At 47.3% G+C, this 15,847-nt stretch overlaps 1 protein-coding gene across 1 annotated transcript in view; it reads left to right on the top strand.

Moving 5' to 3' along the window:
• Positions 1-11,197, top strand: part of OLFML2B (olfactomedin like 2B) — a 48,902-nt gene extending 37,705 nt beyond the window's left edge. Inside the window, exons 6-8 of the mRNA XM_019486491.2 lie at positions 6,281-6,892; positions 8,104-8,280; positions 9,337-11,197. Coding sequence (XP_019342036.2) covers positions 6,281-6,892; positions 8,104-8,280; positions 9,337-9,938 — 1,391 coding nt within the window. The 3' untranslated portion in view covers positions 9,939-11,197. The remainder of the gene's footprint in view (positions 1-6,280; positions 6,893-8,103; positions 8,281-9,336) is intronic.
• The last annotated feature ends 4,650 nt before the right edge of the window (positions 11,198-15,847 follow it).

The following is a 15,847-nucleotide window of genomic DNA, read 5'->3' as shown; positions in this document are numbered from 1 at the left end:
GGTAAGTGTTTGCCTAACTTGACCTTAGAAATTTCCAGTGATGTAGACTTCATGACTTATCTAGGTTGGGGTGCTCAGTCCACAGGCCAGATAGAACAGTTGCACCATTCCCTTGCTGTCAAATTTCCAGACCCAAGGGGAGCCCTGGCCCCTGCATGCTCGGATCAGGCACCTGCCAGGCCCCACAGGCCCTAGTCCTGGCTTGCTAGACTTGTTGCATCCCAAGGCCTGATCCTGCACTTGGGGCTTTTTGCAGCCCAGGGTCATTTCTTTCTGTCCTAAACCATCCTCACCTTTAGAAAGTTCTTCCTAAGATCCAATCTAAGTCTCTCCCTTATTGCAAATGAAGTCCATTACTTCTTGTCCTGTCTTCTGTGGACACAGAGCAGTTAATCACTATGCTCTTTGCATTGACCCTTCATTTTGTATACAAAGACTGTTATCAAAATCTCTGAGTAGCCAGATTGGTTCAATATTGTCTTTTATTAGACAAACTGAAGAGTTGAGAAAGAGATTAAATAAACTATTGGGCTCAAAATGCTGTTCCTTTCTTGGAAAGAAGCAGATAAGATAAATACTAGGTAAAACAAAGACATTGGTTTGACTCCGTTAAGTTAATTACAATAGCCACTTCAAACAAAATAATCTCTCTCCCTACTATATAGTTGGTCCAGTAAAAGATTTTAGTAAGCACATCTTTCTTCTCATTGTCTTGACTGCAACAATGCTATAAGGGTACTGTTGGATCCTCCCTCTTGGAGAGAATCTGGAACTGGGAGTAGTTTACACCAGTCAGAGACAGGAACAGCAAAATGGTCCTGAACTGTGAAGATTTTTGTTCTGCTCTCATACCTAAATGGTATTGGCTGCCCTTCAGGTGAGCTTGACCCAGCCCAGTCCTTGGTTGGCTGACTTCTTAAAGGAGCCATTGCAGAAGCTGGCCTGGAGTGAGCTCCAGGGGGGATGCAGTCAGGAAGGCTAACCGCACCTTGTCATGTGTCCACAGATGCAGCTCAAGCAGGTCCAAGGAGGTGATCCTCCCCATCTATATGATTTTGGTCAAGCTGCAGTTGGAGTACTGTGTCCAGTTCTGGGCGCTGCACTTCAGGCGGAATGTGGACAGCATTGAGAGGGTCCAGAGAAGGGCCACTCGCATGGTCAGGGGGCAGCAGGGCAGGCCCTACGAGGAGAGGCTATGGGACCTGAACCTGTTCAGCCTCCACAAGAGAAGGCTGAGAGGGGATCTCGTGGCCGTCTATAAACTGGCCAAGGGAGACCAGCAGACAGTGGGAGAGTCCCTGTTCCCCCGAGCACTACCGGGAGTAACAAGAAATAACGGCTATAAGTTGACTGAGAGTAGGTTCAGGCTAGACATCAGGAAGCACTACTTCACAGTCAGGGCGGCTAGGATCTGAAACCAACTTCCAAGGGAAGTGGTGCTCACCCCTACCCTGGGGGTCTTCAAAAGGAGGCTAGATAATTACCTAGCCGGGGTCGTTTGACCCCAGCATTCTTTCCTGCCCATGGCAGGGGGTTGGGCTTGATGACCTGCTTAGGTCCCTTCTGATCCTACCAACTATGAAACTATGAACTGGCATGGATGTGAAAGAGAAAGCATTGGGGCATGGGTGGGAGAAGTAAACAGACACTTGAGGCTGTGAAAGAAGAGAATATGGGGGGACAGTAGAAATGAGAGGAGAAACAGCTTTGTGAAGATACAAGATGCTTGAAGAAACTAGTGAAGCCCATGAAAGACCAGGATGACCCAGTCACAAGGATGGACAAAGCATTTGCCAAGACTGAAGGGAAAAGTGCTAGCGTCAGAGTGGGAAATGGTACTGTAATTAAGGTGCAAGACAGTGGGGTTGTAGGCAACAATTTTACTTTAAAGGTAGGAACAAAAGGTCTGGATGTGAGAAACTGATATTTATTTGTACTGAATCTAGAAGCCAGTTTCTCACTGCACTGTGTATTCTGCAGACACAGAAGAGAAAGTCCTCAGAATCCTCTTTGCTGTGGAGAAAGATGATGCTACGTGGACTAGCAGTTTATTCAACCCTAGTCCTTTAGAAAAGTTCACCTAGTCTGTCTTAGCTGAATGCAGATGGAAACAATGCTACAGTAAAAGAAGCAACTCCCCAATCACTTCTTTAGGCATTGCCAGGAGTTAGAGGCAAGGGCTGGTGGTGGTGAAGGGACAGGTGGTAGGAGGATAACACTTTCAAAAGTGACTGAGCCCCTTAAGAGTCTAAATCCCATTAACTTTTAATGAAACTCAGGTCTGAAGTTGCTTATGACCTGTTCATTTTTTATCTGTAATACTTTTACCTTAAGCTTAACCAGAGTCAACTCTAGAACATGTGGCGTTAGCAAAAAACAGGTTCAGTTTCTAAAGGACTTGGTTTGAATAAGCAGCTAGTCCATGTAGCATCCTCTTGAAAAGAGAAAACTTGAAGAAAACCATGGGGAAGAAAAGCAGTAAGTTTTTCTCATAGCAGAGATTCATATCCACTAGATGTGGCCAAAAACAAGGGTGGGATGGGATATGTGTCTAATATGTTGCATGGTTAAAGCTGACTCACTTGAAAAAGAGCAAAAGAATAGCTCTGATTATGTGGTAGGTTCAACAACTGCTACAAACAGTAAGGCCAAAGCCCCATCTATTAAATCACATATGAGGGAACAATTCAGTGTTATTCCAAGGAAAATACACAATACAATAACTCTGGAGATAAGTAAATATTATAGCTTGTTTTAAAAGTCCAGGATCAGGAACTTTCCAAATAGCAAATTCAACTTCATCACCTGCATTCAGAGTCAAAGTCTGCCTGGCTTGAAGGTACTAAAAATAGATTTCCTGCAAATGTCAGTGAGAACAGACAGCATGGGGAATTCCTAAAGGCTGGGGCATCTGGAAGGACATTACAACACACCATAACATCAGTGATCCTATTTATCAGGAGGAAGAATTCCATGTACCTTACCTGAGAAAGTAAAAAATCCCCCCCAAAACCTAGATTTTTAAAATGTGGAAAGCTGCAAGGTATTGCAAAGGTAAAACAATCGGGTAGTAGATGGAACTGAAAAGTCAACTGAAGTGCAGATGTGTATTGGTACCTGCAAGTTAAATAATGCCAGAAAATGTAAACATTACCAAATGCCAACTGCTGAAGAGATGGCCCCTAAGTTCTAAGAAGCTGACGTATATTCAAGATGTCAAATATGTAAGACTTCAAATTTAATGGAGTCAGACTCCAAGGCAGCACCAACATTTGGCCATATTCACTTTAAGCAAAACACTATTTGGTAATTATGTCTTCACTGACATAAAGGGTATTTATAATGTATTTTGGGAGAGTTACAAAGTGCTGAAATGAGAATGGCTGATGTCTCAGTCTGAGGCAAGCATCTTATCGAGCACTCCTCAAAATACTGTGAGGTGCAAGTGAAAGACACGTGAGGAAGAAGACATCATAGGTCAGAGTAACCAGGAGCAGGTCTCTTTTGGACCCAGACTGAACAAGGAGGTCTTGATTGTTGATCCAAATGCAATTAAAACAAGAACCTGCTCCTCCATATAAAGTGGAGATAATAAACCAGTTGGAGAAATTAATTCTAAAGCTGTCTCTGAATGAAAATAAACCCCTTTAAGTAAGTGGCTGAAAGGATACATTATCCAGCATTCAGACATCAGACACAAATAGGCAGTGGGGAAGATAGACCCCCACTATCTAGTTGTAAAAGAGTAGACTGTCATTAGGCCAGTACTACTGTCAGCAGAGACATCTCAGAAGGGTTCAAGTGCAGGCCTTCTTCAGAAAGGGCAAGCAGCTGCATACATAATGCAATTCCCAAACAAGGAAGAAAGAAACCCAAGCCCATGTTGAAGAGCAGATGCTGGCAATTGCTTTTGTTGCCTTAAATCCCACATAGACGAGTATGAGAGAAAACACATGTAGGAACAGACTGCTTGGAAACAAACAAACCCTTTAACTTTCTATGGAATCTAGTATCTGAAGATGAAGCTACAAACTATGATCACTTTGTGGAACATAAAGTGGCTCCATACAGAGCGCTAAACAGAACCCATCTAGGAACAGTATTGATGCATATGAACTTCCTGTTTTGCGGTGCACACAGGAGACACCTTCCAAAGGACCAGAATTTTACATGGAAGCGTATGAACTCTTTGGCTAGGGACAGACGTTCAAAAAGCCTGAATTGATTCAATCTTTGCAGGTTAATCTAACCTGGCTAGGTTGAACTGGTTTGTAATTGTACAGACATCCCCTCTGGATGGAGGAAATACCAGCACATGCCTGTAGTGGCTCAGGCTAGAAGCTGAGGGGTGCTAGAGCAGCCCTCCCTTCCCTTCTGCAGTCCTGAGCTGCGGGAAGGTGGGGCATGGCCAGGCCTCTGCAGGATGCTCTGATTAGAGAGATGTCCTTCCCCCTCCCCCGTGACCAGTGAGCGAGCCAGCAAGGAGTTGATAACAGAGCATTAAGTTACACAGCAGGGAGTTATACAGGGAGTTGTTAGCATTTATCAGCCCATCAAATAAAACAAAAGCCTCTCATTAGTTTAAGCTCTTCTTAAACAACTTTTCCCAAGGAAGGAACTGAGGGACATTACCAGGTACCTGTTGATTAGCTCCAAAAAGCCCTAAGCCAACACTGCCCTGTCTTCCTTTGTCCTGTCTCCCACAGCACGAACCGTAGTCACTATGTGGTATCCTAACTAATGCTGAGAGTTGTCTGTGTAAGGCAGAGGGGTGGGGGGAATCCCTACTTGAGCTGGAGGAAGCCAGACAGATGCCCTGTACCCGCAGTCTCTGCTGGAGCTGCAGTCAGGGAGCAGAGGGACAGGGCCAGCCCTGCTGGGCTGGAGCAGAGAGCTGAGCCCCAACCAGAGTTGCAAAGTATCTGAGATTCTGGGGGACTCTCGTTAAAATTAAACCAGGAAGGGGTCTGGGACAGACATTGCATACATAAACTGGTTTGACCCAAATCAGTTAAGTCTGATACTACATTCAACCAGGTTTATCTCAAACCAGTTTCAGCCATTTTCTAACTGGTTTATGTACACCGAACATCTGTTCTGTTACAGGTTTAAACCAGTTTCTGATCACTTAAACTGGTTTATGTATAATGTCTGTCCCTAGCCTTTGTGCCATGGGTCATTTTGAACTGACATTTGTACAGTTTTATATAAAGTGACTCCCCAAAGAGAACATTTAATGAAGGGCTGAGTGAGGGGAACAGTGTCTAACTCAAAGGCACCCGATTGGATTTTCTAGCTGCACTGCAAGAGAGAGGGGCATTCAGCAGCTAGTTAGGAATTGGAGCGCATGGAGGCCCTTGGAGACTTGATCCTGGAGTGGGGATAATGGTCAGACAGGTTGCTGCATAACGTGGCATATTCTTGTGGAGTTTTCAGAGTGCTTTACAAAGGAAATCTGTACTGCCATGTTTATTTTAAAGAAAAGGAAACAGTGGTATGGCGGTTGGGGGGGCTTTTTGACCAGGATCACCCAGTAGATCTGTAGCAAAACTGGGAATAGAACTTGTGAGGTACTGTGGTTTCCAACAACACCAAACAAAAATATTTTAACTTAGCATTTTCTTGCCAGAACAGCAACAGGTAGGTCACCTCGCTGGAGGTAGCTCTGCCTTTGTATCCAAATGTGAGATGGACAAGGAAAAGGTGCCTTTTTGGAGCTGTTTGCATTCCCCAGCTGCCTTTCTGCTCAGGCCCAAGTCCTCCTTGAGAGGAGGAGGTGAGAGTGTCCGATTTCTCTCCAAGATGAGTCAGTAGAATCAAAATTTTCTCATGGGAAGTTTCAGCTTTATAGAAATGGCATGTCACATTTAAAGATCCTGTCTATGGGAAAGTTCCCAAGCAGCAGTAGCTTGAAGATAGATTATTTCACAAGTGAAAAGGGAATTTAGAACAGCTTTGACGTGGCATTGTAAGGATGTGTGGTCCTGTCACAACCATGCATCTAACCAGATGCTGTGGGTGTTGTTGGGCAACTGTGGATGGGTAGCCTGCCCTAGAGAGCATGGTGGTGAGAGCCCCTCATGGAATGGCTTGTGTAGTGTGCACTAGATGTTTCTGGAAACCTGGACAGTACTGAGCATTGCTTTTCTGACCAGCTCCACCCCTAAGTGCTCCTAACATCATCCAGTCCTGTCTTCCATGCATCTCCACTCTCACTGTGGGCAGGGGATTGAAGCACAGCTCCTGACAGAGGCCATGACACTTGTTTTCTGTTTGGCAGAGGATGAGTTTTTCAGCGGGGACAACACCGTAGATTTGCTGATTGAAGATCAGCTCTTGAGGCACAATGACAACAATTTTCACAGCTTCAAGAGAAAGTCTGCTCCACTGGCAGGGCCACCAGAACTCACAGACATCAACCCCACGGTGGGGTACAGCACACAACCCACCCCTGCCACTGTAGCTCCGGCCACAGCTACTTTGCCGTTGTTCTCTGAAGTTACATCCCCCTCCACTCAACCAACACTGCCACTCACCACTGAAGTCCAGCTCCCTACCATGCCAGAGAACACCATTGTTGAAGCAGCCCTTGCCACAAGCAGACCAGTAGATGAGCCGGCCAGTTGGCCAGCAACCACCGGGGCCCAGATCAGCACACCAGCACCCACCACCTCAGAGAACATGCACACAACCAGCAGTGATCAACCCACAGCTGCTATCACCACTACCATGGTCCACACCTCCATCACAGCTGAGACTAGCACAGCTGCCTCAGTGAGTAAGGAGTCCAGTACTACTGTACAAGTGACTGCCCCTCCAGCACCAGCCAGCCCTGGGCTTCCTGCAACCCCGAAACAGACCTTGGAGGAAGAAGATGTGAGGAACATCATTGGTGAGTCCTTTCTTGCTGTGTCTCTGGGTGCTTTTGTGGTTGACTAGTTGGTGGAAGACCTGCCAGATGGGCCTGGCTGTGGATGGGATGGGATATGTGGAAATCAGGAGAGGGCAATTTATAGCTCTGGTGTTTTAAATGATTGCTCTTTTATTATTGACAGAAAACAAGGCCAAGAGATATTTCAGGGTAGCAGGGGCCTGGCAGCAGCTGGGGAAACGTTTCAAAGTTATTTCATCTTTGAAAACAAATAGTTGTTTTTAGAGAAGAGAGAAGACTACGTGGAAAGAGCCTTTGCAGCCATCAGTTTAATTATCTGAGGGTGTTGTCTCCATTGGCAACTGCCCCCCCCACCCCGCTTTAAAATGGTTAAGAATTATGTCTGCCCATAGCCTATGTCAAGCATTAGACATTTACTGGCTTAGCCAGGAGCTTTATGCACCAACCTGCTACATTTTTCAAACGTCTATGGCCCTGGGACCCCTGTGGGGTGGAACTGTGGCGTTCATGGTGTTCCATGAAATGCTCCAGCCACAGGTCTCAGTAGCCAGTAGGAAGTTGTGGAGGGGACTGTGCAGAGCTTAACACAGTAGCACTCAGAGTAGGGGCTAGGCCTTTCTGAAGCAGGGACTAGATTCTTAGTTGTGAGCACTATCGACCAGAGCCTGAGACCCCAGTTCCTAGAGGGTCAGGGCCACTCCCTGGGGTGAGGCCTCCAAGGACAAGTGCCCAGGCCTACCAAGCAGCTTTGGGTGCCAGGACTGGGCTACCAAGGGGCTAGGTGCTTGAGTAGAGAAGCACAGACAGAGCTGGCAAGAAACCCAGGGTTGGGTTTGCAGGGGTCTGTGGGATAGGACCAAGCAGAGCTGGTGAAGAGATTATGTAAGGTACTTGCACAAACAATAGGCCAGTCTTTCTGTTCTGCTTCAGCTGTGCCAACTGTGACATTAGAGAGCCGGCTGCATTGTGCTGGCAGGAGCACATGGGCGGACACGCTTGGCTTCTGCTTGTATCACAGGGGTGTGAATACTGTTGGGATGTAGCTTGATAACAGGAGGGCTGAGTATTAGGGACTACAGGCCTTTTGCATTAATTTTCCAGAGCCTTGAGCTGCATGAAATAGGATCTCACTTACGTGCCTGAGTTCCACCCAGCAGGCATCTGTTGTGTGGAACAGTGTCTGGCCTTAAAGTTTCAGTTCTTTTCTCTAGGACGATGCAAGGACACTCTCTCCACCATCTCGGGGCCCATTACCCAGAACACCTACGGGCGGAACGAAGGGGCTTGGATGAAGGACCCTTTAGCTAAAGAGGAGCGAATCTACGTTACAAACTACTACTATGGGAACACACTGGTAGAGTTCCGAAACCTGGAGAATTTCAAGCAAGGTAGGACCTGTGCAGGGTGGGGCTGGTTTCCACATCCTCCTACATCCCCTGTCCCTGTGCTGAGACTGCTTCACGGCGCCAGTCCTCTGCACAGGCTGATTTATCCTTGCCCTCATTGCATGCAAGAGGCCTGGACTGCTTCATCAAGCCCTGGGGTCTGTCCCAGCTGAGTGGTGTGAGGGGGGTTTGTTCTTTGTGCATACTGGATCTCACACGCTGGGGTCCTGGTCCACAATGAGGGCTCTGATGTGGTGCAAACAACAGTGATCGTCAGACTCAGGTTCCTTCATCTTAGCTAGGTGGATCTGCCTAATGTGGTACCATTTATGGCATCAATCCTCCTGTCTCGGAGAAGCCAAGTGTTGTGGGTCTATCCCTGTGTTGTCCCAGTGTTGCTTTTATATGCTGGCAGAATGGTTAAAGGGTCTCTCCATGGGTCTGGAGGTGTGTATTCAAGCCTTGCTCTGGGCTTGTGTGAAGTCCAGCTCCAGTTAATCCAGGAGGAGTCAAGGATGGCTAGCGTTGGTGTTGGTCACATTACTCCGTGTGCCATTGGCTATAGATGCTAATGTGGTGTTGGGGCTGCCAGGCCCAGGTGGACCTTGACCTTTAATGAACTGCCTCCCAGAGTGAAACATCCTGTGGATAAATGTATTATGGATCAGGAAGTGTTCAAATGGGGAATAGAGAAGCAGTTATGGTACTAGTTTAGTATGGCTTAGTAGAATGTGGTGCAGAGAGTCAAGGCAGTAATGGAGCCACTGCTCCAGTGCAGCTCCCGTGATATTAGGCAGGAAGGGGAGTATCGATCCACTAGTCCAGGTGAAAGAAACTGGCCCTCCTGTCCTGGGAGGTTCAGCAGAGTGCCCCAGATTCACTGAATTCCAGGGGCAGCATGTGTTGATTAGTGCCAGCAACTGGACTGTAATTCATGTAGGCAACTTGTGAAGGATGGCAAGGGGCAGCTGAGAGTGGAGAGAAGGGTGATGGCTCCAGTGAGTGGGGAATTGAGGGGATGGTTCAGGGCTTAATCAGTGTAATGTGTTTCCTTTCTAGGTCGCTGGAGCAACTCCTACAAACTCCCATACAGTTGGATTGGAACGGGCCATGCTGTCTACAATGGGTCTTTCTATTACAACCGGGCCTTCACGCGCAACATCATTAAGTATGACCTGAAGCAGAGGTATGTGGCTGCCTGGGCAATGCTTCATGACGTGGCCTATGAGGAGTCCACGCCATGGCGGTGGCGGGGCCACTCTGATGTGGACTTTGCTGTGGATGAGAATGGCCTGTGGGTCGTTTACCCAGCCATTAGCTATGATGGCTTCAACCAGGAGGTCATTGTTCTGAGCAAATTGAATGCGATGGACCTGAGCACCCAGAAGGAGACCACATGGAGGACAGGCCTGAGGAAGAACTTCTATGGGAACTGCTTCGTCATCTGTGGTGTCCTTTATGCTGTGGACAGCTACAACAAGAAGAACGCCAACATCTCTTATGCCTTTGACACACACACCAACACGCAGATCATCCCCCGGCTACTCTTTGAGAACGAGTACTCCTACACCACCCAGATAGACTATAATCCCAAGGATCGCCTCCTCTATGCCTGGGACAATGGTCACCAAGTCACTTACCACGTGATCTTTGCATACTGAGACAGCAGTGATGGAAACTCTTAAAGGGCCACTAGCACCTTTTATTATTATTATAATTATAATTATTATTTTGTACAAATCAAAGAGTAAATGATGTTCTTTTTTTTTTTTAAAGGTGGATTGTAGATCAGTCCACAGGCCAGAATCAACCCCTTTATTTTTTGGTGTAACCTTGCTTCTGTTTTATGCTGAAAATGTTGCCTCCTGTCCCACACGGAAGGATATTCCTTTGTTGTCAGTCTGAATAGGGGTGGCTCCTCCTGGAAAGAGAGAATCCTATTTCCTTTGTTATTGTTCATGTAAAGGTTGTGACGGAAAAGGGTGAAATATGAATACAGCTGCAGTTACTTTTTTAATAAAAAATACATAGTAAAAATGAATAAAAAATAGACTTTTGGCTTAGCACCAATGTATCTAAGGCAAGGTGCTTGCAAGTCTTTTCCTCTTGGAGATTGCTAATACGTTGGTTCTTGTCTTCACTGAATTAGTTTTGTGACCGTCTTGTCACGTTGATGGGTTTCTAATTCATTTTCAGCACTGCCTGGTCCTCCTTGTGAGTGGAGGTCTGGGAGCCAGCATTGCTATAAATCACTTCTCAAATTCTACGCAATTACCATAGGTCTGCTGCTTCCTCTTTGCAAGCTCTGCTCGCTTCCTCCCTGTGCCCGGACCATGAACCCATGTGCAAGAGCAGAGCTCCCATTAGTGTAGATTCTTACACACACCCTGATGGTGCAATGGAGCACTGCCGGGGTGACCAGAATGTGTCATGGGGAGAGCCAGCCTGGTGGTTCTTTCCAGCACCGGAAGGGAGCTGCACGGTAAATTTGTAGATACTTTTTTTAACCCCAGACAGACACCCAGTGTTTGCTTTGTCTTGGATCTGGGCAGAAGCTCAGCTTTGACTTGTGGTCAGGTGCAGGACAGTAGAACCCAGGAGCCAAGCAGTGTTGATACCGTCTACAGTTGCAGGGACTTCCATCCCTGCTTTGAGGGTGTTGTGTCCTAACAGCTCCCCTCCCCTTTTGGCTGCACTGGGGCACACTGGAAGCTCAGGAGGCTGCTTTGTGAAGAACTTTATTAGATGATCCACCTACTATAGTGTCCCCAGTTCATGTCCAAGGCTTGTTTCTGGCCTGGGATGGCCTTTTTCTGTAACTCATGCCCCATTCTGCAGACTTGGTATTGCAAGTCAGCCATTTTGGAGCCCCTGTACTCTTTGTTGCATACTTTCAGTAATAAACATTCAAGTACCTTTGCATTTGTTTGGGGTAGTTTTGGGGACGGGTGCTTTTATTCATCACATGGCAACACAAATAAGCTGAAAGGAACCGCAAAGAATGCTCATTTGTGCAAGGTGGGGCTGAGGTGAACCCAGGAACAGGAAACTGAGATCCCGCTCATCTCTGGATGCTAGGACCACTTGAAGTCAGTTCATCTGACAATCACCTTGGGGACATAGGGACTAATGGCATGTTTTAAATTGGATATGGGGAAATAGGTCAATGTGATACCTGATTTTATTACTGAGCAAATGAATGTTAGAGTAGTGTATGTGGAGAATAAGGTGGTAATACTCTGGCTATATAATGGGGTGTTAATTTTAGTTAATGTGTGTATGATCTAAATGTTAGGCACAAAGACAATATGGTAAAGGTTCAGTTTATAATGGTTTCAGGAAAGTTGGTTCCCATTCTTGAGTTAAGAACATGTAATGCTTTGAATATGATAAACAGAATAGACTTTCTTGATTAGCCAATGAATAGCAATATAAAACAGTTTCATGATGCTTTTTAATGCTAGAAGGAAGCTGTCCACTGAGCACAAGATAGAACCAAACACTCCAACTATTCATGCTTCTAGGAATGTTCCTTTTGCTTTAAGAAATAAAAGTAACTAGACAGATTAGTTGTTCTGGATATAATAGAAAAAATAGAAGAACCAACAGCTTGGATTCATCCCGTGCCAAGCAACAGTAGGGACCAACAGCTTGGGTTTATAGCAGAAAGTAAGATGGCTCTTCAAGATTGTCTAGATCCTAAACAAACAGATCCATCAAAAATGAATACTTTTTCATTCCTGCCAGATGAAGCTTTTGGAAACATAGCAGAAGCATTTCCAAATGATTGATAAGAATAGCTGAAAAAGGGACTAGTCGATACACCTTCTGGAAGACAGAGGCATTTCAGAAAATATTTACTCATAGTAGACAGATTATCCAGAACCTGTGACAACAGAAAAGGTGACCAAGTTTCAGAATCAGATATACTGCATGTTACTCTTATCAAAAGAACACATACAGTGTCAGACAAAATGTAGGCAGTCATTGCAGAAGCTATGGCTTAGAATGACAAAACGTGCTAGGCAAGGATTTTTGTGGGTGACATCTTTTATTTGTCAGGATAGACTCAGACAAGCTTCTCAATACATTGCATTCAAAAGCTTGACTTAAGTCCTTCCCAACTATGTAGCTGGTTCATAAAAAAGGTATCATCCCCCTGCCCCCAATATCTTGGCCTTTCCCATATTTCCTGGACCATCATGGCTACAATATCAATCCAATACTACCAATAAAAAAAATGATGCTTGTGGTTGGTACTGAGTGGCCTCCAGAACACAAACTGAGCCCCTATTATCAATACAAAGGAGAGCTTCTGGTACTGAATATCAGGCCTCAAGACCTATTGTTGCAAAGGTGTTACAGAAGGTCAACAAATGGTATGTGCGAGGGATGTCTGGATGTTAAGAACTACAGAAGGACCTGGGATGCTTTGTACTGGTCCGGTATGAATGTAGATTTTGAAGAAGCTGTGAAAGCTTACACAACATGTCAGCTACAGCTGAACACAGAGGAAGGAGCCCATGGTAGTCACAGAGGTTCTGTGGTATCAAATGACCAGTGACCTATTCATGCATGAAGTAATCTACAAGCGGTAGATCACTGTTCCTGCTACTGAGAAATTGCATTGCTAGCAAACACAACACCAAGTCATATCATTACACAGATAAAATCATGCTTTTGCAAACATGGGAGTGCCAGAATAAAAAATGATAATGGTGCTCAGCCCGTGAAGGGCCCTGGGGCTGTGCTGAGGCTGGGAGCGCCCATCAGCTGACTGGCACTCCAGTGCACTTCCTGAGGCTGGGCACACTGGACACTTGGTTTATTCATTGGCAACTCTTTCCCAACCACCCTCCCTCCCCCAAAAAACCAAAACAACAAACCCATAACAAACTATTAACCATCTCTGTGGTGCTGTGTGGCAGGGCCAGCACAAGGACTTACTTGCCACCCTAGGCAGCCTTCAGACATTACCTCTGGTAGATTTTTTGCTGCCAATATGCCAGTGGGGGCCATGCCAAAAACCATCCCAGAAGAGGTGCACCCTTTGTTCTGGCTCCCAGCACTTCAGCCAGCCTCAAGTCGCAACACAAGCGGCTGCTTCCAGGGGGCATGTCCCAGGTTATTTGGCTACACAGCCCCTTCAGTTGGCTTCCCCATGCAGTGCCTGGCAGGCAGGACACACTGGCGGGGGGGTGGTCCTTTAGTGAAGTCCCACTGGCTCTCAGGCAGGGATCTTGGTCACACGCCAGGAACAAGGGAAGGTGGTGGCGGGGTCCATGCACTCATCACTGGCCCCATGGCTGAAGCCCAAGTGCTGGGCCCGCAGAAATTTTCTCAGTCAGGGCTGTTTCCATCTGCTCCTAGACCAAGTAGTTGCACTGCACCCAGCTCCGCAGGATGAAGGTGCTCAAGTTAACAAAGCTCTTACCAGGACTGTCCCCAGCCAGGCAGCCAGGCCCATTGTTTCACCCCTGCAACCAAAGCAACAGGCTTTCTTGACCGGACTGCAGATACCCCTGGCCCTGCAGCATGGTCCTCCGTTGCACTTCTGCCTCCTCCCAGATTCACGGAGCATGATGGACCTCCAAAAACAACTTGTTTTAAACAGGCCCTTGATGCACAGCTTGCCCCGCACGGATGCTGGAGCCTATTGGGTGACTGAATTGACCAGAGAGGCCTTGGCTTGAGAGTTGTTGACCCTGAGGACTTTTTAGGGGAGGATGGGGAGAAGCAGGCAGTGGTGGGGTCAGGGAGGTCAACGATAATGGTCTGCTTTGCCTTGTGTCTGCAACCTGTCATCTCCCCAGGATGAACTGCTCCATGAGAGAGAGAGAGAGAGAGAGAGAGAGAGAGAGAGAGAGAGAGAGAGAGAGAGAATCTGTGTGGCCTCCACACCCGTCCTCCAAGGCATCACATAGAGTCCTCTGAGGCCTGACTGGTGCTGCTGCTCTTTGACACTGTCCTTCTCTCTGACTGCCTCTTCCCCATGGTATGCAGGGCACAGGTTGGGCGGGGGGGGCAGGGGAGGACCCGCCTGAGGCAGTGGGAGAGGAGGGGGCTGCACAGCTGCAAATTATTATTAATTAGCTGCTTTCAGCGACTGGGCAAGGCTTTGCTGAAAGTGGCTGATTAATGCTAATTGAGGTGGCAGAGTGAAAGCTTGGCTTTGGCAGAGCCCCAGGCTTCTGCAGCTCCCCACTGCATATAGTTGGACCTCCTTGGAGGGGCTTCCACTCTCAATCACTGGGTAAGGTGCAAATAAGTTGTCCCCACCTCTTCTCCCTCTCCCCAGAAAAAAAAAGTATCCCATTTCCAAGCAGAGAGGAGGAGGCAGCCTTTTGAGAGCACCCATGTTGGTGAGCGAGGTGGCACCTGTGGCTTGCTAGGCTGCAAGCGGGTGAAGCAGGGCCCAAGGAATAGTGCTGGGAGGGAAGAAGACGTGCTCCGTGCTCTCCCCAGGCTATGGAAAAATAGCTGGGGCATCTCCTGGGAAACACCAGAAGCAGCGGTCTGCGCAGAATATTGGGAACAGACCATATAGAAAAGTTGGAGACACGATGAAGAATCTGCTGGGCTTTGACAGTCACTTGCTGGTGCCCAGCAACTGTGACTGGAAAGAGCGGATGGTGGGTTGGCTTCCTGGCCTCTTGCTGAGCCACTGCCTTCACGTGTGGGCATGGGCAAAATCAGCTGCCTTTGACTTATTTCTCTTGCTTTCTGTGGTCAGAATTAGGGCCTGAGCTAAAGAGGTAGTGACCCCAGCCAGCGTGGCTGGTTGCTACAAGCTTTTTGGATGCCTTGGGTTGGGGGAACGTGTTTTTGAAATAGCTTTATTCTTCCCCTGTCAAGAGGTCAACTGCTGAGGCATGAGAATGCCTCGAGATCTTGCATAACTTTGGCTGGCACTGACAACTTGGAGATATATACAGGCCACTAAAAATACTGAGCTCCTTAGCCTGGCTAGGGTCTCAAAGTCCCAAAGGCACAGTCATGCCCTCATCCTTCCCATCTGAAGCCCCCTGCCTTTCACTGAGGCCTTGCTAGTGTCTTGTAGCTGTAGTGGGCAGCATCTCTGAGTTTGACTGGGAGCACTGGAAATCTGTGGTTTCTTCAGGCATAGCTCAAACTGCAATGCTGGGTTGACACTTTGTAGAAACAGGTTTTCATGAGCTCCCCACCTCCACTGCTGCCCCTGACCTGGGTTTCTGGGCCTGGCAGACGGTACCTTGGAAACAGCCCATCTCGTAGCTTTTCTGTATAGAGTGTGGCTAAGTACAGGCAGTCAAAAAGCCTGAGGCTGAATCGAGTCAGTCTTTGCAGGTTAGTCTAAACTGCACAGATTAAATTGAAACAGAAGTGAACAGACATTTGGAGAGGGGCAGAGATTCAGCTCCTCCTTCCCCCCCAGGCAGAGGGAAGGAGCTGAGGCTTGCTGAGGAGCAGACTTCAGGACAGAGGAGAGCCTGAGTCATCCCGGGGGAAGCTGATTCCCCACCCAGGGTTGGAGGTGTGCAATCAGGGACACAGGGAAGCTAGCTGGGAGCTGGGAGAAGCTGCCTGGTCA

The sequence above is a fragment of the Alligator mississippiensis genome, chromosome 5, assembly GCF_030867095.1.
Source record: "Alligator mississippiensis isolate rAllMis1 chromosome 5, rAllMis1, whole genome shotgun sequence".
Classification (NCBI taxonomy): Eukaryota; Metazoa; Chordata; order Crocodylia; family Alligatoridae; genus Alligator; species Alligator mississippiensis.
Note: the sequence above shows the minus strand (reverse complement) of the source record. Positions and strands in the feature narration are given on the sequence as shown.